The 26772-nt window shown below is 42.4% G+C and overlaps 2 protein-coding genes and 1 long non-coding RNA gene across 13 annotated transcripts in view; 2 read left to right on the forward strand and 1 right to left on the reverse strand.

Annotated features, from left to right (window-relative positions):
- The first annotated feature begins 5156 nt into the window (after window positions 1-5156).
- RPL7L1 (ribosomal protein L7 like 1) lies at window positions 5157-8768 on the forward strand. Its single transcript, XM_064651435.1, has 7 exons — window positions 5157-5261; window positions 5430-5538; window positions 7149-7312; window positions 7439-7576; window positions 7816-7925; window positions 8100-8312; window positions 8555-8768. Exons 1-6 carry the CDS (start codon window positions 5200-5202, stop codon window positions 8306-8308), a joined length of 792 nt encoding a protein of 263 aa, XP_064507505.1. The 5' UTR covers window positions 5157-5199; the 3' UTR covers window positions 8309-8312; window positions 8555-8768.
- Window positions 8769-9591: 823 nt separating this feature from the next.
- MAD2L1 (mitotic arrest deficient 2 like 1) lies at window positions 9592-12253 on the reverse strand. The gene is made up of 5 exons (XM_064651436.1): window positions 12128-12253; window positions 11779-11925; window positions 11577-11697; window positions 10949-11052; window positions 9592-10407 (listed from the first exon to the last, which is right to left on the reverse strand). The coding sequence occupies exons 1-5, from the start codon at window positions 12204-12206 to the stop codon at window positions 10235-10237; spliced, it is 624 nt and encodes a 207-aa protein (XP_064507506.1). The 5' UTR covers window positions 12207-12253; the 3' UTR covers window positions 9592-10234.
- A 47-nt stretch (window positions 12254-12300) lies between these two features.
- The window catches only part of LOC135412665 (uncharacterized), a 105909-nt gene continuing 91437 nt past the window's right edge, over window positions 12301-26772 (forward strand). For 9 of the 11 annotated variants that reach the window (XR_010429870.1, XR_010429874.1, XR_010429869.1 and 6 more), the window contains exons 1-2: window positions 12301-12629; window positions 12927-12994. This is a non-coding gene — a long non-coding RNA (uncharacterized LOC135412665). Of the gene's footprint in view, window positions 12630-12926; window positions 12995-15493; window positions 15571-26772 lie in introns of all 11 variants that reach the window. The other 2 variants (XR_010429871.1, XR_010429877.1) reach the window with 2 other exon arrangements.

Here is a 26772-nt window from a genome sequence, read left to right on the forward strand (position 1 = left end):
TTGCTGCCCGTGCTCTCCACAACTGTGCTCCAGCCAGCAGTACCTGGAGCTAACTATTTCTTCTTGCTTATTCCATCTCTTCTCAGGTTTTTGCCGAATTTTCCTCATCCTTCAAGCTTCCAGCCAGCAGTGATAATAGATCATTGCAGGAATGGGTTTATTTATCCAAATCTCTTTTATGGGCTGCAAAGGATGGATTTCAAAGGCAGGAAAAGGGGCCACAGTGCAGGTGAACAGGGAAGAAGGACGTGCAGTCAGGTTAAATTAGCTCTTCTGCTTGCAAGCAGAGAAACTGAGTTCTGTCTGCCTCTTCAGATGTTTTGCTGCAATAGCAAGGGTGATTATAAAATGGGACAAATCTCAGTTAAACAGAAAGTTTGGAGCTGAGCTGGTAGAAAGGCCAGATCCACCGGGGAGGAGGTGGACGGGGACACGTGGCTGGGATGTGTAGCTCCTCTGCTTGGAAAAAACAGTTTATGGAGGCAGAGGGTACCAATGCTGAGGCTGCACATATACAAACACTGATGTCCTTTTTATGTCCTAAATCAACGTCCAGTGGCAGCACAGTTAAAAGAAAATTTGAATTTTTGAAACAACACCTCAGCCTACAACTGTATTTCTTTTCTCATCTCCACCCGAATATTTAAAATAGTGGAGGAGAATGCAGGGTCATTTGTTCCCTCTGTGAAAACACTGAGTTCATTCAGTTTGGTTTCCTTTTTTTGTTATAGACTTGTACATTGTTGGAGAACAGGGTTTGGAGGATAGCACTGACATTTGCTTATTTTGGGTTCATCCTCAGGGCTTTAAATTATTCATTTTTCAGCAACCATCTTATCTGTGTTGGGATCAGTGTGTGAAAGGTTTAGGGGAAAAACGGCCTGAGCATGGTGAAAGAAACATCTGCAGCCTCTGTAGGAAAAAATGGAATGCATTTATTATGAGGAATGGAAGAAAAGCTTGGAGTCTTGCTGCCTGCAGAGGTACAATATGGTCAAGAAGTTACTCTCCCAATTTTTGATTCACCCAGCCTTTCTCAGAATCTGGTGGCTAAAATGTCTGAGCCTTAAATACAAGTTCATGTGCTGCAAAACCCACATTATTTGTTGTGAACCTGCCTCCTTCTACCTTTATCCGAGGTTCCCTACCTCTCATGCTGGAAGAGAGAGGGAGCAACTGTCCCACCATTTATCCATTATGGGTTATTTTATCTTCCCTCAGACACCTTTCTCCCAGCCTGAGGGTCCAGTCTATTTAACTGCTCCACAGATGGAAACTATTCCCTATCTTTGATCTTCTTTCTTTGAACCTTTTCCAAATCTGTCTTGGGGAAAGGTGGGTGGAAGTATGGGATGGACAGATGGAAGAAAGGCGACAGACCAAAGCTGGAGCATCCAAAATGTGGGTGTAAGAGGCTACAGTGTGGAATGATGGTCTCTGCTTTGTTCTTTAACCCTTCCCTAATAATTTTCAATTACTATTCTGTCGTCCTAAGCGTGGAGCTGATATTTTTATTTCTCTAAAATCATTCCAAAATCCTACTCCCAGGCTTATTAATTAACCTGTATCCCATAATTTCATATAGAAATCAGTGAATCCTTGCTGTACTTCTATTTACCGATTTTTTTCTGCCATCCTCCTGCCTTAGCACTCAGCCTTATAAGGTCTTCTGCTGTGCCATGAGGAGAATCTTGTAAATACCTCCTCCTTTCCTTTGTTTCTGCTGTGTGTGGGCAGCTTGGAGCAGCTGGAGTACAGCCTCTTTCTTGGGATAAAGCTATGGACAATCACTTACACCCTTCAGACTCCGTTTCCCTGCCTGATAAGTCCTGGTCAGACATGGATGCTCTGTAGCTTTATCTTGACTAGGCAGTTGTCACAAATAATTGCAGGCAGAACAAAACGTTCCAATGAGAACTTGTTGTGCATAAATTAACAGGGAAAAGAAGTGAGAGGGCCCTTATAGCCCCATTGCCATGCACTGTTACAGCACTCAGAGCCACAGCTTTGCTCAGGGTTTGATCTTACAGCGAAACTGCTCTGCTGGGATTTTACATAAATGACTGCAGACTAATTCTCACTTAGGATGTTTTAAGCCTCTTCTGATCGTTGTTTCTGCTTGAAACAATGGCTCCAAAACTGAACGTGCTAAAGGATTTTATACAGTTGGGGCAGCAACCAGAGCAATGAAGTAAAAATAATTAAATGTTTCTTTTTATTTTTTAAGGTAAAACTTGTTTTCTACCACCCGTCCCCATTGTATCAGAATCACTGACATTTAGGCCAGAGAGCACATCTGGCTGTATGAAGCACTTCTTATGAAGCTCTCTACATTGACATGATAAACTCCCTAATTGGGTTGTTCCATTCCACCTGTTTTTATGGCTCCCAGTCTGTAGTATTTGTATGAATAGTTTATGCCGTGCCGTACTTATTAATATGCTCCCACCACCTAAATGGCATCATTATCTGGAAGGTTCAATTAAAAGGTAATCTAGTAGGAGGTAGGATTCCCAATTACTGAGTGTGGGAAAGACACCTATTCTGTTCCCACTGCCTTTCATCTCAGACATAATTGAATCAGTCTTTCTCCCAAATAAAATGTAGCTTTTCATCCCTGTGGGGGAAGGAGAGAGGTCATGGAGACCTGTGGAGACCATATATAATGATGTCTATTTTTACCTCCACTTTTCTTTTAAGGTACAATTAAATCTGTAGTACACTCAAATAGCAGACACTCTGTGCACTCCCTCGTAGGCAAGACAGAAAAAAAAAATTCTTTTCATCGCTATTTATTGTAATTGAAAAGCAATTTTTTTATTTCAGGTTCATTAACCAGGCCTTTACAAGTGCATTAGAAGTAAAAAAAAAAAATAAATTAATTTACATTTTATTTCTTACAAGTGTTTCACGTTGTTAATGGGTACCACCACTCTTTTAGAAAATGTCAGAACAATGTAAATCTGTAATTTAATATTCATAACTTAAAGCTCTAGATATAATTTCCAGGGACAACGATTGTGAATAGTGCCCAGGGTTTATTAGTAGTCTGCTTTTCTTCCAGGGAATAATAGTAACTGTAAAATCAAGCTTTTGAAACCAGAATATTTTCCATTAATGCTGGTAAATGAGTGGCACTAAAGAATGAATTGGTTTTTCCCACTTATTTTTTTTCAGAAGACACAAAGCCAAAAAGCTTTATCTCTTTGAGCCTTTTCAGTTTGACATATTAAGAGGCCACTAACTGAGGGTACACACCTGTGTTACTCTCATCACATCTCTTCATTATACCCAGATTGCTCCTTTGGAGATGGATTTGCAGGATTTCTGACAAAAATGCCCATGTTAAAGAACCTTATTTTGAAAATAATAAAACCATCCACCTATCCACAGTGTTTTTCAAAAATACTTTTATGAAATATTAGTCTATCTCCATGTGATTGTTAATTTCACGGAAGAAAGTCTTGGACCACCCACCTTTTTTCTCTGTTAATTATTGGTTTGAGTGTGTGTATGGAGGAGTTCCTGGGCTTCTTTCCAAACCATATAAACTTTTTCCTTAAAAGATCTGAAAATGGGTATAATTTAAGATCACAAGGTGTTTTCCCCATTAAAATATTCCCAATATTAGATCACAGTTTGGCAAAATAAACCAATTTTAATTTTTTTTGCTCGTTTTATAGGGAGCTTACTGGCAGATTTCAGATTGGGGCACGATTCACTAGTGAGAGTGATGGACTTCAAGGCTCTTTTGCTGTTTTGAGACTGCACACAGTGTCAATAAAGATTTTATGAGATTTTAAATAAATTTAATGGTGTTTTATACCCTTAAAGTGAGAGAATAAGGCAAGAAGTTTCACGGTCAAGATGCTTCGCATATCTCATCTTCCTGGCTTGGCTTTTGGAACTGGAGCCCTGAAATAGTAGCTGGATTGTGAAGTCATTGAATGTCAGTGGCTGAAAGGAGCATGACTAGATATCTGAGATTTTAAAAAAGTATTTTACCTGTCATTCTGAAAGGAGATAAATTAGGAGGAGTCAGTTAATCTGTCACTGGTGGATGGTGACTATAGTAAGCTCACAGTCACTGAATTCGTCTGTAACAGCTCTTGGAAATATCAGAAAATGCAAGGTCTTGTCAAGAAAAAAGGAGAGGAGTTCAGAGTGCTGAAGGCCAGTTTACAATAGCTTGGTGTCTAGGAAAGTGGGAATACTTTCTTGAGTAACCTTGCAAACAAAGGCATTTGAATAGCCATTCATTAATACAGTAGAACTACTAGTTAAAGTTTAACCAGTCAGCCTAAGAGTGCTGTGCAATATTTCATAGCAACAGTGCTTGAAATATTTACTTACTTATTGTTTCCCTACCATTAATAATGAAATACCCAAGAGGCTGTTTGCATTTCTCTCCTGTTAAACAAAGCGCACTAATTTGTAGATAAAAAAGGGTCATTTTTTCTGTCCAGAGCTACCAGACATTTCAGGGTTTTTCATATGGAGCAGCTTACCCCAATGTCAGGGTGAAATGAATGTAGTTATGGGTGTGTTTCGATGCAAGTTTCAGATTATTTATTTTATAAGCTTGTTGCTTTCTGCCTCATAAATCCAAAAAGTCATGGGTAGCTGGGTTTCCTCACTGAGGGCTGTGCTCTTTGCAGAGCGCACATCTGGGCAGGTGGGATTGAGTTCCTAAATACGGGTATCGAAGTATTAGGTGTCAAAACAGAAGTGGCCTGATTTTTAGTGTTTTCAGAGGTTTGTAGCATCACCGAGGCGAGCAGGGAAACCGGGGACCACCGAGCCTTCCAGTGCCGGGCTGGAGCTCCCAGCCGGCAAGGGAACTCTGCGGTCGGTGTAAACCGAGCTGACTGCAGACGCAGTGATGGTTAATAGTGTAAAGGTGATGGTTAATAGTGTAAAGGCACACACCCCTCCTCTATCCTGCATGGCAAAGAGGGAGCAGACCGCGAACACCACCCCATCGGAGGGAACGGCATCCCTTAGCGTGAGGCTCTGGCACCACCTGCGGGCGACCCGGCTGTCCACAACGCGTGTGTCCCAGCGCCCCTTCCCTCCGAGGCTCCCGACACGGCACAGCGCACGGCTGGACAGCAGCGCGCCCCTTCCCGTCCGGCACAGCCGCCCCCCAGCGCTCCGGGATCCCTGGAAAAGCCGAGGGGCAGCTGAGGGGGAGCGGCCATGTCGCGCCCCGCCCCGGCGCATGCGCGGCGCCACCCCGGGAAGATGGCGGAGGCCGAGGAGTGAGTGCGGCGGGAGGGAGGCAGGGAGGGAGGAAGGGATGGCTGGAAGGATCCGCCGCCATCCGCGGGCACCACGCGGCACCGGGGCTGGGGGCGGCGGCGGGGCAGCCAGAGGGGGCCGGATGGAGGATGTGGGGCCGGGATGTGACCGGGATGTCCCTTCCGCAGGCCGAGGCGGCGGATCCCGCTGGTGCCGGAGAACTTGCTGAAGAAGAGGAAGGCGTACCTGGCCATCAAGGCCACCCAGGCCAAGCAGGCGCTGCTTAACAAGCGCAAGGTACGGCGGGTCGCGGGGGTCGTGCTGGCCCTGGTTGTCCTCCGAAGGAGGGAATCGCGGTTCCCTGCGATCGTACGGAAGTGATCCCAGGGATCGGCCCCCTCAGCCAGGGGTTACCTGCGAAGGGAGCTCTTCATTCCCTGGGCATCTTCTCCCCGTGTCTCTGAGCCCCGTAAAAAGGACAAGGCTTTCTGGCTGGTGGCAGTGGAACAGAAATGTATTGAAGAGTGCGAGTTGTTCCTCTTGGCACCTGGTGGGTTATGTCTTGACCTGGTGGGGTGTGTTTACAGCCACACGTGGGGAACTGCAGCGCTGCTGAGTTGTCTGCTCTCTGAAACCAGTTCACCTTTGTAACCCTTCGTGGAAACAATGCTTTTCTGAGGGTGCAGTTAGAGTTAACTTATTTATGTGTTGGAGCAGAGACAGGTCATCGCGAAGCCTTTTTCTGCGTGTGGGGTGGCACATGTTGCTAATACAGGCACTCCCGGTGCACAGGGTGTCACTTCCAGACTGGCAGAGCACAGCAAACCTTTCTAATTCCGAATTTGAGTCCTGTTCTGCTGTGCCTCAGCTAATACAGTACGTGCCTGTCTTAGAAGTGTTTTAAAGCTTTCCCAGTGAAGCCCATTTCTGTGGGATTGTGTACAAAACTCCTGCCATTTTTGTTGGATGCTCTGTTTGATGTTTTTAAACACATCAGTGGCTTGCTGTATTTTCAAGGTGGAGGTGGAAGCATGAGCAATAATGTTAAATAGCCACTCCTTAAGACTTTCATTAGAAAAATGACCTTAGTGATGAGGTTTTGATTAGGTCTGCCTGCTGTGAAAATTCAAACCAATTTCATGGGTGATTTACAAGGTAAAATAGAAGATACATAACATTAGATTCTATAATTTAAAATGACTTAATAATTTAACTAGTAGTGTTATCTTAAGTATTACTGTGTGACTGTCCTATTTGTCTGAGAAAGCACTATGATTTGGGTGGATATACTCGCTCCTAAGCTAAGGACAAGCAATTAAACACCTTTTAATTTAAAAAATGCTTTAAATTTTTCCATAATTCTGAAATTTTTTTTTCCAAGTGAGCTGGATGTTCTGTGTATAAATTAGCAATAATTTTTTTTTGTATGTGTACCTTTGTAGAAAAGGACTTTAAAAACAGTTGTTTTCTGTTGGATGGTAGTTTTGAGTCACACTACGGTATTGCTGTAGTATCTTTTTTGCCCAGATACAGGTGTTGTTTCTGGCTTTCCCAGCGATTGTGAGCTGGGTGTGTAGCTGTGATCATCTGTGGCTGCAGATACTTCCATTTAATATCTCCTGTGTCTAGAAGTATCCTGGGTGTTGCTGTTTTCCCTAATTTATATTTTTCATGGGGAAAAACTCTTTAGTTTACTATTCATAAATTATATCTAACTGCCTCTAAATTCATGTGTTGCCCCTCAGTTGTGTTTCCCTTGGGCTTAGATAATCAAATTTATTTTCTTCTTACTGCTTCCAAAGCCGAAGGAACCTTGTTCCTCAAGTCCTGCATTTCATTTGGCCTGTCAGATGCAAACCTCTGAGACCGTTGGGGTGGGTGATACTTTCTTTTCCTTTTCACTGTAGCAGCAGAAGGGGAAACAAATCCAGTTCAGACGCCTTGAGACCTTTGTTCGGGATTCGTGGCGCAAGCGCCGCGATGACAGCCGGCTGAGGCGCATGGAGCAGAGACCCGGGCAGGCGGCGGCACCTCGGGAGCACAAACTGGCCTTCGTTGTGCGGATTGTGGAGTAAGAAACTCCTCCTACTCCTTACCTTCATTATCGCTGCCTTTGGTTGTGTTATTTCTATGCAAACGAAGTGTGATCATCGCACTAATCTGAGGCCTTTTGTTGCTGCTGTTTTTACTGACTCAGCATTAAGGGAGTGACCAGGAGGGTAAAAAGAGCGATGGAGTTGCTGCGGCTGAGAAAGAATTTCACCGGGATATTTGTTAAACTGACCCCGTTAACCCTGAAGTTGCTGCGGGTCGTGGACCCTTACGTGGCATGGGGGTAAGTACCACTCCTGTGGCTTGGCAGTGGTTTGTGTGGGAGTGTTACTGCCTTTTGGTTCTCCATTTGGTATCACAGATCCATAGCTGGTCAAAGCTTAACCAAATTTATATCTAAAACTTGTTATTGTCTCTCTTCTTCTTGTCCTCAACATAACTTGGTTGCTTTCCCAAGAAGGAAGGGGCTTCCCGCTGCACTGTGTCTCTCCACTACAGAACCTGATTTTTGTTTTTGTACAGGCACCCAAACCTGAAATCTGTACGAGAGCTCATCCTGAAACGGGGCCAGGCCAAGATCAATAAGAAGAGGATGCCTCTGACAGACAATATGCTGATAGAGGAACATTTAGGTGAGGAAAAGGCTGAGAAAATTGAGGAAGAAGTTGAGAGTTTACAGTCTGACCTGAGAGTGTGGGGAGGGAGAAAAATCTTACCAGACTGGAGGGCTGGCGATCTGGAGCAGCGTGAGGAGAGAGAATACAGTCAGCCATTGCTTTTTTCTTTAAATTTTTATTTTTCTGCAGGGGGCTGTGGTATTATTTGCCTGGAAGACCTTATTCATGAAATCTACTCAACTGGGAGGTATTTCAATAAAGTGACAAAGTTTCTGTGGCCATTCCACCTGTCGGTGGCTCGCCACGCGTCACGTAACAGAGTGGGTTTCCTCAAGGAAATGGGAAAGCCTGGCTACAGAGGGGAAGCCATCAACCAGCTCATACGTCAGCTCAACTAGTCAGGTGAGCACTGCCTGTTGGGTGAATTCCAAACCTTACCCTTTCCTAGTAACCATGCTGCCATTGGACACGAGGGGTGTCCCTTATTTTTGATTTGTCACTCTAAAAAAGTGACCCTCGGAGTAGGGGAAACCAGTGAGCAGTGTTGGTCCCATGAGGAATCAGCACATCCTGCTGGACACCTCCATGAAGTTTTGTGTTAATATGACTGACTGGTTTTTTTTATTTTCTCTCCTGTTCTGCAGGGTCTTTGTGAAAACTTCAGGATTTATAACCTGTTCCTTTTCACTTGTACCTCTAATGGACATTATTTGTATGCAAGGATCCACTATCTCTCTTGACTGTTGGTGCCTCTATAAAAGAAGAAACACAGAGATGATGATTGAGATGGACTTTGGACTGGTCCTTCTTACAAGAAGATATATACTATTGGATACAAGAATGAGCTTCCTTGAGAAATTTGACTTTTGCATCTCTGTTAAACAAGGTTTTTTTATACTCTCTACTGCAGATTTCACTCTTGAAGTGCACCTGCTTCTGGGTGTGAAGGGGTAGTGCAGTCACCTGTTTAAGAATAGGCAGCACAGGCAGAAGAAAACATCAGGTTTCTCTGTTACTGCAGTGCCAGCCCTTATAGTGAATAATGTAATTTTTTAATTACCTAGATTGTATTTATTTGAAAAAAAGAAAAGACATGGTTTTGTGCTACTGATTTACAGAATCACTTTTCACTTCTGCTAGATTGGGGCTGCTGGAGAGAATTATTTCCTGGTAGGAAAGCCCAGAAGGTTTGTAATACAGTGGTGGGGTACATGTAGTCAATGTTTTTTAAATAAACTTCTGGAATTATATTATTGTAACAGAAAGAGTCCTGCATCACTGTAAAAGAGTGGAAAAAGTCCAGTACTCTGGCTGGAAGGAATTTGGTGAAGGAACAAACAAAAGCGTGGAAGAGTCCGAAAGTTCCATTAACAGAGTTTTAAATCCCTAAGTTCTTCCACTGCAAAAATGGATAAGAACACATGAAGCATCCTGGGATGTCTAACAAATATGGAAGGCACTGTGCTTAATCATTAGGCCACTGTGACTATTCACACTGTTATTTGAAGACTTAAATGGGGGCAAACTATTAGTCCATAAATAGATTTCATATTGACTGCACAAGACTTGTTTCGAGACTCATAGGAAACAAGTAGGATGCCTTCAGGGTGTTCATTGTATTACAGACTAAGATTCAGCATTCATAAAACCATCTGAAATACAAAGTACTGCAGACTCCGAATTAGAGAATACTATAAAATTTGAAGCTTTATTCTATAAAACAAGAATACAAACATAGAAAATGCTTGACAGACACTACACCGTCCCCAGAACTAGAGCCCAGCTGTCATTAAAATACAAGGCTTCATGTATTTAAAAGTTTTCCTGATAAACAGCTGCTTTCACTGTACAAAAGGTACAACAATTGTGTGGTTGATTCTTTTTAGGGTTATTTCTGGTAATAAAACAGCCCAAGCTTTTAACATGAAAACTGGCACCTCAGGAGTGAGATTTGTTTTTTTTAGTTGCCAGAGAGAACTTAAGCCTGCTAAAAGCATACAGTTTAATATAATCTTAAAATGCAAAATTATAGGAACTGAGCACAATTCCAGCAGCTGATCCTAGATTTTGGCAGTTTTTCTAATGAAGGCAGTGGTTTAACACACCATTAGTTTAGCTCATGTAGTAAAGTAAGAATTGAACTATTACCATGATGCCAGCCTAGTCTAGTGTTCTCTCACATTATCACAAGCACGTTGAATTTTTCTGTGTCATACTTCAGCAAGAGCAGCGGTAATGGTGTGGTCATGGCTCAGCTGCACTATGGACAGAAACTATACAAGGTTACAGGATATGTACACACACACAAGCCCCATCCCTGTATCCTAGGGAACAGAATCCCTTTTGTAGGCCACCATGGTGTTCACTTTGTGGATCGTGGTGGTGAAGGAACGCAGCCGAACCTCTTCGGAATTGGTAATGAACTGTGGGCCTGACTCTTCCCACTTTTCTGGCACTGCCAGATCTTTATCCGTATATATCAGCAAGTCAAAGGCACCTGGAACCAAATGGCAACAAAGTAATTAATAGTAATACACACATAAGGAGATGGCAAGTTTGAAGTGCATCTTCTAGAACTTGAAACGTACCAATGTTCTAAGAATACACTGATACTTGTTATATGAAGAAAGAGAGTATTTAAAACATGAAAACAGGTTATATTCATCTGAGGACACTTCAGTTTCCTCAAGTGTCGTGAATTTTTTTAAACACCTTAAAATGCTGTGGAGCTGAGCTCTGTGTAACACTTCATATGAACTCAGTGTTACACAAGCCAGTCCACAGCGAGTCACAAATCATATTCATGAAGACTTATATTCCTCAGAGCACAAATACTAGTTTCTTTAAGTTAGTTAAGCAACCGCAAATTCTGTCCTGATCTCAGTCTAACAAAGTGCTGTCTCAGAAACGTGATGATACATGACATATAATAATCAAAAAGCCTCAGAAAATCAGCAGAAAAATATTTTCTAAAATGGAAAAGCTGTTGAGGCTTTCCAAAAGTGTTTGTTTTCTTTAGTGAAGTTCAGAACACTCACAGGCAGATTCCAACAGTGGCAGGAAAGTTACTGTGGCAGTTATTTGTCTGATGACAGAGCGAATTTCATCCTGAATTGCTTTCTGAGACTTTTCTCGGGGTCCACTGGAAAAACAAGAAAATTCTGGTAAGAAAGAAAACTTCCTACTGTGGTGACAGTTTCCTCTAAGTACAGTTCTCTCTATTAAGCTCTGTTGGTCTGTTTGCTACAGTATGTTTATGGTAGTGCCACTTTTAAACCCTAGGTAGATAGACTTTTCTACCTACCAGTCTGTAGCTGGTCTCCCTTTATTGTTGTTTATGAAGCTTCCAGTATTTTTAAGTAATGTTAAATTTATTCTCAGGCTGAAACGGAAGAGAACACTTTGGCATGACAAAAAGAAAGCAGCAGTTCTTTGGGTTATGTACCCAAATGTACAAGACTTTATATGCTTTGTTGAGGATTAAAAATCAAGTTTTGATCTGATGCTTAAAAAAAAAAAAAAGTACCTGACGATTATGTATGGTTTGATCATACAACGACTAAGAAAGGAGGAACAGATGAAGGAACAATTACATGGCGTTGATCTTGTGCCTGCACAGCTCCTCGGGATAGGGAAGAGCAGGTGTGGAGGGGCTGTGTTACTCACTTGTCATCCTTTGCAGTTTTGTCACACTCGATGTCGAACTGCCACCGCTCCAGGACCTCGTTGTTCTCGATGCTGGAGATGACGACCACCAGGCGCTGCACAATGCACTTGTACAGCCACTCTGAAAGAAGCCAAGCGGTCACTTACAGAGCGAGAAGGGCCAGCAGAGACACCAGGGAGGGCCCGGGAGGCTCCCCCGCACCTTTCATCTGCTCCGTCACGTTGTTGAGGTAGTTGGTCAGCTCGGAGTCGGTGGTGACCAGGAGGGTGAGCCCGTACTTCTGCACGCGGGTGAAGGTCTCGGGGGGGTAGATGCCGCGCTGGTATAGGATGCTGTTGATTCCATAGGCTGCGAGAGGGAAAGGGAGAAGAAGAGGGAGAGAAATAGCGAGAGGAAGAGGGATGTGTACCACCGCCCCACCCCGCCGGCGGCCATGTCTCCCCACCAGACGCGGCCTCCCAGCCCTCCCCCTAGGCTCCCTCCCTCCCTCCTTCCCTCCCTCTCTCCCACCGCGGCCCCCAAGGCGACCCGCTCCCCCGCAGCCCCTCACAGAAGAACTCGGCGACGAGCTCGGCGCTGCCGCGCAGGGTGATGCCCTGGTGCTCCCGGCCGAGCTGGTTCTGCGCCATGGCCGCCGCCGCTTCCCCTTCCCCGCCGCCCGGTTCGAATCGGGCCCCGCCCCTTCCCGCCGCCCCGCCCCTTCCCCCCGCGCGCGGCCGCGCCGGGGCTGAGGGGGGCGCGCGCCGCCTCACGCCGGGTCTGCCCTCAGGGAGAGGGGAGCGCGGCGCCCTGATCCGTGCGGGAAAAAAAAAAAAAAAAAAAAAGGGCTCCGGCGTGTTAGAAAGGGAAGGTTTTTTCCTCACGTTAAACTCCCCGCCGGCTATAGGTGCCGTTACACCTGTTGGGAGGGGCCCGAGGGCACCGCACAGCGCGGGGTGGGGCGAGTGAGGGGCTTCGCCCCGGGAATGCCGTGGGAAGTCCGCTTTCGGAGTTCCTTTAGGTGCGTTCCACCGTACGAAAGCGCTTTTGAACTTAAATATTACACTTTCCAGGTACGAACTGAGTTAAGTAAATAGATCGTTTATGGGTGATTTTAATTTTTTTTTTTTTTTTTTTTTGTGGTGGTCACTGTGTAAATCGCGTAGTAGTATCCGAAATAAAAATGGTATATTCTGCAAAAACACTGTGAAAAGTCAGGCAGGGAGAACCTGGCAAAGCAGGATGAAACGCAGTTTTTTTCCTTAAATCCGTCGTAACACCAGAAGAAAGGGTTTAAGGGGCATTTGGGCTGCTGGGCTGCCTTAGGGAAGGGAAATTCCCAGTGGGTCAAACAAATCCTGTTACTACAGGGACACCAGGGAAGGAGTGAGATTGGCAGTGGCTGTCAACTGGAGGAAGCTCTGGGAGAGGTTTACAGGTAAGAGAGACTGACTAAAACAACAACGAGTGTTGAAGTTTTTAAATAGAATGAAGGGGGGAAGTTGCTGTCTACTGGGATAGTAAGTAGGTGGCCATGTGGACCCTGAGAGAAGCAAATCAAACAGTCTTAAAATGAAGTTATGTTCAAACCAGAAATATTTATACTGAGGACGAAAACCATGTGGTGTGATTGCTTATTTTGTTGTAATAAAACAGGTTTTTTTCCAAGAGCTAAGGCTTTTTCTTGGCTCCAACTTTTGCTCCAAGAGGAAATATGGTTTGCTTCAAGGTTCATGCTGCTGTGATTAAAACAAATGGTATAGTCCTGAAGTCATATGTTGAAGTTCTGAAAGAGTCTGAATAATTTAATTTAACCAAGAGAATTTTATTCTGGGTCTTGATCATTAGTGATTGTGTTATACATAAGTCTTCTGAATAAAATATTTCTGAGTAAGAGTGGTGTGTTTCAAAGCCGGGGGAATGGAAGAATTTTTCATCCAAAGCCCAGCTTTTAGAAGTTAGATAGCTGTGAATATCATCTGTTTTGCTTCAAATCTTATGTACTCTTCTGCTCTTATTCATGTATCCAAAATGGTCTCGACCCTCTTCTTTTTTTTTTTCCTCCACTTGGCTTTTCATCCATTTTGCTTCCTCTGAGGTTTTTGGAGAGCTGCTCATTTTTGTGATAAATAAAAGAGCTTGAAAGCCATGTTACATGAGGCCAGGCAAGAATAGTAGAGCTTTTGATTAATACTTCACATATTTTTGCTCTGGCTGTTTTACTGTTAAAACCAAATGGAAGAAAGAAATCCAGGTGGTTCTTGGTTCACCGAGTTGATTTCCCTGTGTTTCAGTTTGGGTGGCTTGCAGGTGTGCTGTGGGTATGACCAGGTGCATGTGCTTATCAACAGCAGACTTAATTGCATCTTCATTACTTCTCCCGAGATTCACCTGGTAGGTAGTGAGAGGTGGTGGTGATCCTCAGTACCTCTGTTCAAATCCTAACCTTCCTGCACCTGGCACACAGTATTTCAGAGTTTGGGATCACTTCTCTGTCCCCAGTTCTGTATTGTGGTTAGCACTGGTTTCTGCCCTCATGTGCTCCGCTCTCCCCCCCCCAAAAAAAAAACCCAACACCTTTGCACTTTTAAATTTTAATTTTTCTGTCTCTTTAGGGAAATAAATCCCCTTTTGCTAGTTTTCTTTACGTTTCTTCTATGTGCTGCAATGTAATCTCATTGGTAAGCACTGTATATTTTCAGTACTTCTCCTAAACTCCTAATCTTTCCCTTTGTCTTTTAAAAAATTATACTTCCTTGGCCAATTCATTAGTTTTTTATAAATTCAGTCTTCTAAATCCATGAAGTACTGTCTTTCTTTTTCTTAACCTTTGCATTTCTTCTAGTGGAATGTTCTTCATCCCTTGTCTTGCCCATGCCATCGAGATATTCCTGTCCGTCCCTACACCAAAAGTTCACTTGTGTGAAGGTTTAGTTGCCGTGACAGTGAGCGTTTGCTGCTTTTTCCCTTCACGTTCTCCGACTGTCTCATCTGTGTTTCTCAGTCACAGGCTCTGGTGTCACTCAGCTTCTCTGCCAGGTGAATCCAATGCCTCCCAACAGAGGCAGCACCCAGGGAACATGTGCTTGTCTGTGCTACAACCAAACTGCGGTTGTCACTTGGCCATAGCGTGGTCAGGTGTGATGGGGACGTGCACACAAGTCCTCCTGTCATCTTACTGACCAGGCACACTCCATGTGATGGCAGTGCCTGGAGTTTGTGTTTAGGGAATGTCCAGCCACATGACAGGAGGAAGGTTGTGGGGCTCCTGTAAGGAGAGCAGCAGGGAGACTGTAGGTTGGGGATTTGTGTGGCTGACAGCTGCTTCCTGACCAGCTCCGAGGGGCTCTCAGGAACAAAGATGACAGGCTGAGTTATATGTTCTGGCACACCAGGAGCTGGCTATCCTTGCTTTAATTGTCTCATGCTAAAACCTTAATTTTCATAAGAAATGTGAAATCCCAGTTGTATTCCATTTAGGTCTCCTACAACTCTTCAGTCATTGTTCTGTTTCTCAATTACAGCTTGATGTTACAACAGAGTGGTTTTGATCCTCTTTCTGTGAAAGGAAATGTTCCCTTTTTAGCTTGGCTTTTCTGTAACATTTAGTGATTGCTTCCCCGTGGGAATTGTCAGTGAACCTGGGACAATCCAAAGCTCTGGTATGCCTTCAGTTTGGTTTTGGTTTTTTTTTTTAAGGTAACCCAGGTCACGTTCCCATGGTCATTCAGCAAAGTAGAAGACATAACTCACTTGTAGAGTTCATTGCCATTATTAATTTATTTTTAACCTTCAGGATGATGTGGACAGGTCTCTCCTTCCAGCACAGCAAAAGGGTCTATGAAGTGGAAGTTCTCTTAGCTACAAAAGCCCTCATATTGTATTAACAAATTGTCATATTAAGCCTCAGTAAAACCAGTTCCATCTTTTCTGGTAGATCTCAAGCAATTTGGAGTAATTTCTGGATGTAGGGAAGGCCACCAGCGGAACCAAGTACCATCACCTCTCCTTTATGTAAGTTATTTTTAAAACTTCCAAGTCTTTAAATCAATTTCCTATCTTTAAATCACCTTGCTGTGTGTGAGGTTCTTTACAGCTCTCATCCAGAACTCCTTGGTGATTAATTGTTATCTGGAATTAACTCTAGATTTAACATAAAGTGCTCCACTTTTTGACAGGCATTTTATTACCAAGCTCATTTTATGTTTTTTTGTTGTTGCTGGTCAAGTTTGTTTTCAACAGTCTTAGTAGCATAACATTTGCAGGATAAGTACAAGCACCTTGTATCAGCTGTCCAAATCATTAGAACATTTGTTTTCAGGTTGGCTAGTGCTACTTTTTAAAACATAACCCATGGAATTTTATTACAAAGAGCAACATTGTGTTCTTTCATCAAAGGTAATGAAAGAGTGGTGCAATTGGGAAAGATGTTATTAAGTGTTCCTGAAAGGAAATTGATATTAAATGGAATCAGTATGGGCCAATAAGCTGCACTCTAACATCTAGTATGATGAGTAACCTTCTCAAAGGGACTTCCTGATTTTGGTTTTGAACACCAGGTAGAAATTATTACAATTATTTTTCATTTTAAGTATTATCAGTGGTACTGAATGTATTTTGAAATTAGGGTAACTTGGCTGGATACTTATTCTGTCAGATGAAAAAAAAATGGATGTTTCTTTACTTAGGCCAATGTAAGAACACCATTTAACCTGAAAGTCCAGACAGTGGCTGCCTTGTACAATGAAATAACACTTTGTGGATGTTGAGACTTTTGAAAGCTCCTTCTGTAGAACATTCGGTGGTATCTTTTACTTGTTGTTTGGGGTTTTTTTCTGTTTCCTCGAACATGTGACATTTTTCTAAAGGATGCATAGGGAAAAAAAATTTGTGATGGCTTTGCCTCTAAACTACCAGGAGATGGCACCAGGCCCACGCGTTATCTGCACCCTTTCGGTTTTGACTTGAAGTACTGCGAGTTTGTTTTGCCGTTACGTACTCTGGACAAGTTTTAGATGCGTTTCTTTTGCTAGTTTGAAAAACGTTGTTCCAGAATGAAGGAAATACTTGATGCCCAGTTTTGGCATTTACCTGTGGTTGCAGTAAAGACGTTTTGACGGGTGAACTGTTATTCTTAAACATTTCAAGTGAGGGTAGGAATCCTTTTTCAGAGTTGGGAAGAACAAAACCCGAATGAGCTTTTCGTGCCTAGAGAACTCCTTAGTGCTGGATGATGTTGTGTTACAGTGGTAACAGGTAATGTGGAACTCACAGAATCCACCTGCTTACAACTTAATCCCCTTTACTACTTAATCTTCCAACGTGAAATTTGGTAGCTTGGAAGATGAATGTTGATCCAGTTCATTTTAGCTCCTGTCGGAGCTGAAGTTTTTGTATTAATAAATTAATGGAAAAGGGAGTTCTCAGGTAGCTTAGATTTGCTAAGCCTGTGTGCTGCAGTTTGGCTTTACATTCAAAATGGGCCTTCTAGAGAACACTAAAACAGATTTATCAGCAGTGGGTCATCAGAAGCTCAGAAGCAGAAGGGTCCACAAGATGGGTAGCATGGTAAATAAGCCTTGATAAGGGATTTTGATAGGATCCTGTTTGTGATTGCAACATGTTGGATGAGAATTGTTGTTTCATGGTTGCTTTCTGATCGTGTCGTTTCTGATGTATGACCATGGTGGGCTTGTTCAGTTAATTGTGTTGCAAGGAATAAAATAAAGGTCACACAATGCCTAAGAATTGTGATGACTGAAGAGGTAAATTTTTTTTGAAAAGCACATTATTATCATTAGAAATATTTAAAACAAAACTAATTGTTGCCCTTAAAAAAAAATCACTTAAAGCCGAACAATGGAACCATTTGCAAAGTAGCTAGAAAAACAAGAAAGGATTTGTTAGTACAATTTGAACAAAATTGCTTCATTTTTTAAGTCATAATGAGCCCAGCAGGACATGCTATTCACTGCTTGCTGTGTTAGTCAGCACTGTCAGAATTTTTTGGGAGAAAAACTAGAGTGGAACAGTATTTGAAAAATCCACACTAGTTACCTGTGTCTCCCACAGTGGATGGCCTCATCCAAACCTTGTGATGTGACATTGCTGGGAGTGTAAAAATGGAAACCAGATGGGTTGGTAATGTGAGCAGCAGTTTGGTGCTAATTGTTCCTTACAGTCTCCTTTACTTGAGATCTGATTTGAGTGAAAACATGGCATTATTGCTCAAGGTTGTCCTTGGTTGTAATCTGACAGTTAGTGGGCAGGTAGAGCAAGAGTAAACTCTTACCTGAAGGTTCAGGTCACTCTTGCACGTCCTGCAAGCTTGGGTACATTGTGGATCTGTAGCTCATCTCTCATGCCCAGGGAAATGTTCTTGTTATCAAGTTTTAAGCTAGTTTGGCTGGGCAACATTCCTTATCCCAACTATTAAACCTGTGCCACAGAACAGAAGGGAATTGAAAATCCATAAGAAGGCAGCAGGTAAAAGGAAGAGGTTGAGTTTTGATGGTCAAACCTGGCAAAGAGAGTCCAGAACCACAGTCCAGCTGCCAAATTATCTTGTGTTTCAAGTACTTTATTTTCCATATAATTTCGCTTTGTGTAAGCCTTTCAAGATTGGTAAAATTTAAACTTACTGGGATCTCCTCCTCTGAATTGAACTCCTGACAGAGAACCTCTTTTCATATTTCTTCTTAATGGTAGTCACATTTGTTTATGTGACATTTTCATTGTAAACAACATTAAAAAAAACCATAAAACAATATTGGTGGGAAATTATAACCTACAGGTTTTTACACATCACCCTTGCAGATTATGCATTATATTTACCAGTATAATGGGGAGGTGAGTCAAAGTCCTGTAGATAACATGGGTTTGTAAAAGGTTGTGGTGTTGGTCTGGGCAATGCTTATCAGCCACCTCTGCTTGAGAGAGTTGGTCTTGTAAGTGTAGTTGGTATACACTGAATTTTACAGCTGCTGAGAACAATTAGAACTGGAAAATTACTGACTTTAAAGTAGAATGCAGAAATCTAAATGGGAAACTACTGGCTGCACAGGATTTTGAGACAAAGAATTCAGGTACTAAAGGACCCCATGTCTTGAGATGATGAATTGTGATTAAGAATGATTTAGCAGACTTTTAGAGTGTTAAAGGCTCACAAAAAGCAACTGTAGCTACTTTACTAGATACAGAGCAGCGTGTTTGTGAGCTGTGACAAGGGAATAACGTGTTTGTGTGCAGATGAGAGTGCTCACCTTTGCAGACCTTCTGAGACAGCAGTGACACACTTTTCACTTTCGCAGTTCAATTCTTGATATGATTTTAAAAGCATTTTGGAAACCTTGATTTGGTTCTAGTTTACAAAGGGCTCATGGACCGATTTTCATTCACTATTGTCATTGTCAGTATTAGTTAATAATAACCACAGAACACTGACCTATGTAGTGCTACCTCAGTTTTTCTTTCTACAGAGTCTTTCTGTTGTGTGAAGTCACTCTTGTTTCTTAAAACAGACAGTCTCAGTCCATACTCAACCCTGTCATGACCCTTTTCTATCTTTTTTTTTCTGGTTTTAGCCCTTTTCTCAGTCTTTGAATGGAGAAGAAGGACATTAGAACTGCATGTCTCCCTTATTTCCTCTTGAGATTTGTAGCATGAAATTATCAGTGTCTTTACGAGTACTAAGGTGAGATTTCATGGGGTCAGTCTTTTTATTTGGTGAAGGTGCTGTTACTTATATGCCTGAGAATGAATTTTCTTATATTTGGCTGAATTTTCTTATATTTGGCTCACTGTATTATTAACTGGAACACTAGAAACCAGGCTTATGTTGCAATAGGGTCGCCCTTTACAACTGGACTCATTTTTGTGAAGCAAAATAATTGTTCCCAGAAAAACACATTCCTTCACCATCAAACCTCCATTCTGTCTGACACACCTGACTGTTCATTCTCTGGGAATCTAAAAATCATTTTTAGTGATTTGTGGACTGCTGTTGCTAGTATTTCCATAATCCTGTTAAAAGTGAGTGCTTTTTCCTCAGTGGCCAGTTTTTGTGTTTTAAATAAGCAAAATGTCAATTAAATTTAAACCAGCTCTAAATCATTTATATGCTAAAATTGGCAGCAGCTTGCTGGCAGATTTTATAAATTATCAAAATCTGTCCATATCTGAGGAAAATGGAAAACGAAGTTCTGAGTAATGTAAGGAACTCGGAAAGGTGTAAATTTACATGGTGTGTGGAAGTGAAATTGTCACAAGTAAATCAAGTTTTAAATATTCCTCTTTTGTATTTACTGTGTTACATGCTTTTGCATTATTCTATCTCAAACGAGGTTTTCTATGTATATAAATATGTGTGTATGTACGTGTATATATATATATATATATATATATATATATATATATATATATATACAGACACTTGCTCTGGTGGATTTGGTTTCGTTTTTCTGTGATGCCTTTTCCAGGTAATGGAAGGGAAAAGGTTACACATGTAATTCAACATCTGCTTATTCATAACACGTTATTTCCAGCACTTTGAAGGAGATAGAGAACCACAGAATGGCTGAGGTTGGAAGGGACATCTGGAGGTTATCTTGCCCAACCCCCTTAACTCAAGCAGGATCATCTAGAGCAGATTTCCCAGGACCATGTCCAGGTGGCTTTTGAATGTCTCCAAGGATGGAGATCTCTAGGCTGAACAGTCCCAGCTCTCTCAGCCTTTCCTCACAGGAGGTTTATACCTTTATGATGATTTAAATTAAAGTCACTGTCAAAGAGGTGATACTGAAGTATTAAGAACTGCGTTCTTGGAGGAGCTGCCAGATAGTATGAACAGAGAAAAGGAAAGAGAAGTGAGACCTGTGAAAATGGATTCTAGAAAATCCACAGGGCAAAGGGAATGGCTTGGAAACAGATTCAGTGAGGCCTGCTAAGCTGCAAACCTCCTTCAACCTTTGTCTGCCTTCAGGACATTCATGACAACCCCTGTGTGAATTATCTGACATCTACCAAAGACTGACACACCCCATTTCCCACATGGACATTAGTAAGATTTCTCCCTGTTCATGAGAACTGTAGAAATGTAACATCTTTTTGACCTCTACTGTTTTGATAAAAATGTTTGAAGGGGTCTGGCAGAGCTTTAAAGTTGTCATGAATATATACATGATACATGAGTGTGTAACTCCTGCTTCCTAAGAGAGCAGCTTTCCTAAATTCTGACTTAGGTCTTTAGACTATTTATTTTATGATCACAGCCCTGAACTCTGCTAAGAGCTGTTTCTAGGGGTGATTGATAGAATCAGGGAGGATGATAATCTGAAATAAAAGGATAAGAAAGTGCAGCTGTTTGATGTAAGGAATGTTGATGGTTTCTGAGGCTTGCTGTCCATAGGTGGAATATACTATCTGAGAAAAGCAGGATTGTCCAAACCAGGTATCCTCTATTTATCTCTTCTGTTTGATTTTTTTTTTTCACTTCCCTGCAGTTGTTTCTTTCTTTAGAGGAAAAAAAAGAAGAAATCCAGTCTATTTTCAAAGCACAGGGAAAACAGAGACACCTTATTTCCTTCAGGGTCTGTAGGGGAAGAGAGTAGATAGAAATATGAGTTGGAATTGCAAGATTTTTTCAACAAAATTCTGTCATATGCTTTTAATTGTGTACCCACACACTCAGTTAGTTGGCTGGTGGCTGGTCAGGAGACAAGGCCTCCTTTTAGACACATTTCCTTGTCTGTGGCTGCATTTTAGTGGTGCTTTGGCACAGCATTGACTCAGGGCATTGCTGAGGTTGGCATGAAAACGTGCCAAGCAGCGAGCTTACCAGTTCTTTGTTTTTACTTTTTATGCTTTGTTCAGCGACACTGAACCAGTGCACTCAGGAAGACCTGGTTTTCTATTTTTCTCATCGGTCTTAGAAGTGCAGGTTAATTACATTAAGTGACTCTGAACCTTGATATCTGACCATCCTGCTCATCTTAGCAGCCAGCTCAGGAAGGAAATATAAACCTGTGTGTGAACAGGACCTAAGCTGCAGAGGGGTAACACCAGTCACAGGGGTCTTCCTGGTGCAGTTGACAAGACATTGCTAACAGCTAAGAACATCTTTCTTTACCAACCCAAGGTTGGAAAGTTCCAATCCAAGCTATTGCTTTTCCATTGCTCACCATATCCCAGTTGTGCTACTGGTCCCAGTGAAGTCTTTTCTGCATGTTATTTGTGGTTTTATTTAGCATGCCTGACAAAGCAGAAGTGTGCAGATGAGACTGTTCAGTACTTCTTTACAAACAGATTGTTTACACTGTTCTTTCACTTCAAGGAAGATATGTCTTTTTTGCTTTTTTACCTCTCTTCAATCTGCATATGTTCACTTTTGGTGAGCTGAGTGTTTTGATTCCCACAGGGAAAACTGTAAATAAACACATTATACGTTACATGGGAGATAGATGTGTGATTCTAATGCTTATTGTAGCTTTCCTAAAATGTCAGATGTAGTGTGTTTTCTTATGCATGTTTTTCCTCTGCTGTCATCTTTTTGTCTTGTGGGAAGCTGTGCTTCAGGAAAAAGCTATGTTAAAAATACAGTTAGAAGAAAACTGATCTTAAAGTAATCCTTTGAGTCAATTAAATAATACTGATCTCAGTAGAACATCTCTTAGTGTACATATGATGTTACTGCTAATACAGCATGAATTTATTGTGGCCAGGGGTAGCCCAATGAATTCCAGATGAATTCATAATAGCTGGATTCTTAAAATGCTACCAGCTTTACTTCAGGTTTTCTGTTTCCATGTGTAATTAATACGAGAACCCAGCACTGCTACCTGCTCCTATTTAGAAAAATAAAAATAAAATAAGAATATATTTGACATCCAACTCTACACTTGAAAAGCTGTTCCTGATTCTTGGCATTAATAATCTAAAGTACCAGTTTTGAGAACACACTACTTTTACATAATTGAAAGTTATTACTGGTTTATATCCTTCAGCCAAAATACCCCAAACTATTTCAGCATAACTAGCTAGATTAGTAGCTTACTTGAAAAATTCTTCATATCACATTGAGATATACTTAAGTGTAAAATTGGCTACAAAGCTGTACTTCAGGGATAGCTATGAAAATAAAATGTGTATTCAAGGATTTGTTAGTCAGACAGCCTAATCCCAGGTAGAAACCTAGCAGCCTCTTCTCATAAGAGTGAGAAAATCTGTTTAAATTGGTACATTTTTTTTTAAAAAAAAGAGACATGGAAATTTTAAACAGCTTCACACTGTCATGGGTTGTATTGATAAGTTATTTTTCTAGAAATGCCATGTGGCTGTTAGAAGCTTCACCTCCTGAAGCTCAGCATTTCATGCGGCACATTAGGAACGAGTCTCGTGCTGTGTTTGGCCCCGTATAACATCCCACATTTTCAGTTCCATTATCCTACTTGGCACTGGCTATTACCAGAACCAGAGCATTTCCCTGGTCTCCTTTTTCCATCAGCCCCCACCATATGGCTCTCACAGCGTTTGCAGGGATGAATGGAGCAGATGTGTGTGTTGTGCACACTTCATCAGAGAGCGCTGCACCAAGGACATGGCAAAACTCATCTCCAGTAACTGTGTAATGGATTGGTTATGTGATGATGGAAATCAAATCCTGGTCCCATAAGGGCTGCTTCTTTAATGTAGAGGACATGCACTGATAGTGGGGAGGGAGGGAGCAAGTGGGGATGTGGTTTTTTGCTTCCTCTGTGTGGTAGGAGAAGGATGCTTGTATCATAATTGTAAAACTAGCCGCGTTTTACTTCCAGCTCTCACTGTAACACTGAAGTCTGGTGTGTATTTGCACCAGTGCTGTTTTCTCAATGTTTGCCTAATCCTGACAGGGCAGAAAATTTACTAAGTTCCCCCCAGCTCTGAGATTCACAGTCCCATGGCAGCTTAGAGAAAAGGGTGAGGATAAATATGAAATGTATGTAAAGCGGCAACAGACTGAGAACAGTCCCTGCTACTGAACGAGAACACGTTTGCCACAAAGATTTAACAATTAGTTAGTAACTCACAAGCAGAGAAAGTATAGGACACACTTTTTCCTTCCACAAGCACAGTGTGAGAAGAAAGGCCACGTCAAGGTCCGTGGAATAGTGCTGGATGGCAGACTGGGTACTGGCATTCTTATCCCTGGGACTTCCAAATATGAAGAGAGTGCTCTGCTTTTCCTCTGCTCTTGGTTGAATCCAACCAGCTCCTTTGTGAAAGCTCAGGACAGAGCTGGGTGATGGGCTGGTGCAGAGCTGCCAAACATCAGGAATGTTGCCCTAGGAAGTGGTGCTCACAGAACCCATCAGTAACTGGTGTCCTGTTAACATCTACTGAAACACTTCCTTACCAGTGACACAGACTGTGGGATCATGTGCACCCTCAGCAAGTTTGCAGATGACACGACAGAAGGAAGGGATGCCATCCAAAGGGACCTGGACAAACTTGGGAAGTGGGCCCACAAGAACCTCGTGAAGGTCAAGTCCAAGTGCAAGGTGCTGCGTCTGAGTCAGAGCAATCCTGGACATGAGCACACACCGGGAGGTGAACTCAGTGGGAGCAGCCCTGCAGAGAAGGACTTGGGGCTTCTCAGGGATGCAGAGCTGGACATGAGCCAACAGTGTGCACTGACTGCCCAAAAGGTCAACTAAATCCTGGACTGCATCCAAAGAGGAGTGGGCAGCAGGGGATTCTCCCTGTCTGCCCTGCCCTCATGAGACCCCCACCTGGAGCACTGCATCCAGCTCTGGGATCCTCAGCACGAGAAAGATGTGGGCCTGAGGAGGACCATGAAGAAGATCTGAGGGATGGAGCACCTTTTCTACGAAGACAGGCTGAGACAGTTGGAAAAGAGAGGGCTCTGGGGAGACCTCATTGCAGCCTCCCAGTACTTAAAGGAGGCTTTTAAAAAATGAGGGGGAGGGACTTTTTACTCAGACTGACAGTGATAGGGCAAGGGGGAGCAGTTTTAAGCTGAAAGAGTAGAGATCTAGATTAGGTGTTAGGAAAAAATTCTTTACTCAGAGCGTGGTGAGGTACTGGAACAAGTTGCCCAGAAAAGTTGTGGAGGCTCCATCCTTGGAAGTGTTCAAGGCCAGGTTGGATGGGTCTCTGAGCAACTTGATCTTAGTGGGTGACATCCCTGCCCATGGTGGTTTTAACATGCTTAAAAGGAATTTTTGAAGCCTTTAGAAAAAGGGACTATGAGGAAGTGTTGAATGGAGATAGAAACACTGACAAAAGCAAAGAATACACAAGGAGATTGTAAAGGAGGCAAAGAGAGAAGGGAATAAAGATGGAAAACAAAATAAATTAAAAAAAGAAAATCCACACAGCTCCCTCAAAAGAAAAAGATGGGATCAAAAATAAGTTTCACATACGCAAGGTTTTATGTAGGGTTGATGAAACTTAGACCTGATATTGCTGGGAATAAGTCCAGTTGGACTAGTGGATTTGTACCTGATTACAACAGGGAATAATGCAAAAATATAGCTTTTTTTTTTTTTTTTTGACAGTGTTCAGTGATTTATAAACTAGTCTGTTTTCAGAAAGGAGTTATCTTAGGGATTCACTGAGACTTCAGCTCCAAAGTGCCTATAGCATTTCAAGATTAAACTTAATTTTGAAGGTGTTTGTCAATGAGAAGCTTAAGTTTCACGAAGCATTTGAACATCAATGCTTTTGAGAGCAATATCCATTAAATCTTCTAGAGACAATGAAATAACCAGGGCAGGATAATAACGGTTGTCTCGAACAAAAGGAACTTTTGCTTCCATTTTACGAGTCGAGAGAAATAAACACTCGCCCAAACTGCCCCAGCCAGCACAGCGATGGCCGAAAGCACAGGCGTGCTGTGCCTTTTCCTGCGCGGCTGGAGGAAGGAGCTCCAGGCTGTGGCTGGAATCGCGCGGAGGGCCCTGGAGCAGCTGGATGTGGGGCGAGCCCCGCTGCCGCCTCCCGCCGGGCCGGGGCCGCGGGGCATTCCACAGCGCTGCCCGAAGGAACGGCCCCATTCGCTTTAATTTTACACCCGCTGTAAAATCAATCCCGAGTCATAATATCTAACCTATTATTGACACTTCATCCCGCGGGGAGCGGCCGGCTCTGACTGTTATAAGCAAGCAGTGATTTTCCCCAGGCCCTCAGGGCCTCCTGTTGGGGCTGAGGCGAATGTTGCTAATAAACGCCTCCTTCAAAGTGACTTTTCCAGCTGAATCGGAGGGATTCCAGTCACCCATTTGATGGAACTTTAACCAGAAACGTGTTGGACAAATTAAATATGGGTTAGCCTCTTGCTCTGGACTATATCAAGAGCCTATAAATGCAAAATGTTTGAGGCACAGAAGACCATGCTCTGTAATTAACTATTGTAACTCTCCTCACAAATCAAAAGCAGCATAACCCTGCGGAGTTCAGGGTGTCGAGCCATGGGCACTGAAGGGGTTTAGAGAAGGAAGAAGAGGAAAGAAGAAAAGGAGGAAGAAGTAAACAAGATTTTGCATACAGTATATTGCTGTTAGCCAGTCTCAGCAACCTTGAACTCACCTTGTAATGGACAAGTCACGAGCTTAAGTACTTTAATGTATGAATTCAGATTTCAGTCTGAATGTTTACCCTACTGGGAAAAAAAATCTTTAGTCTTACCCACTTGGAAAATAATAATGAGCTGGAAAGGTTTTGCTAACTCTACACAGTGATTTTATCTTCCTTTGGGCTGTTCCTGGGATATTTAAAATCTAGTTTAAAAGAGCTGTTCATCGGGCTGTTTGACAAGTTGAAAATGGCACAGCTGGTATCAGCAAACATGTCAGGGTAAAATAGGCAGAGGTTGACTCTCTTCAGATTTCAGTGTGGAATGTAGGATTTTTTTAGAGTGGATATCAGATAGCTTTTTTTTGTGTCCTTAGTTGGGAGTTTGGTGCTTCAAAACAGGGCCTTGTAAGTAAAGACAGAAAAAGGATTTGATGAACAGATACTGAGCCTTATATTTTAATCTGGACCAAAATGTCATTTTAATCCAAGTGCAATGAAGTATTTGAAAACATGTTTATCGAAGAACTGTTTTAAATTCTGTCTCAAAGTTAATTGTAAATGTGCTGTAATTCTTCATCCCTCTCTTACCAGCATTTGATGTTGTTGATCTTAAGTTAATCATAAGTCGTTATAACCAGTTTTCTT

The sequence above is a fragment of the Pseudopipra pipra genome, chromosome 4 (genome assembly GCF_036250125.1).
Source record: "Pseudopipra pipra isolate bDixPip1 chromosome 4, bDixPip1.hap1, whole genome shotgun sequence".
Lineage (NCBI taxonomy): Eukaryota > Metazoa > Chordata > Aves > Passeriformes > Pipridae > Pseudopipra > Pseudopipra pipra.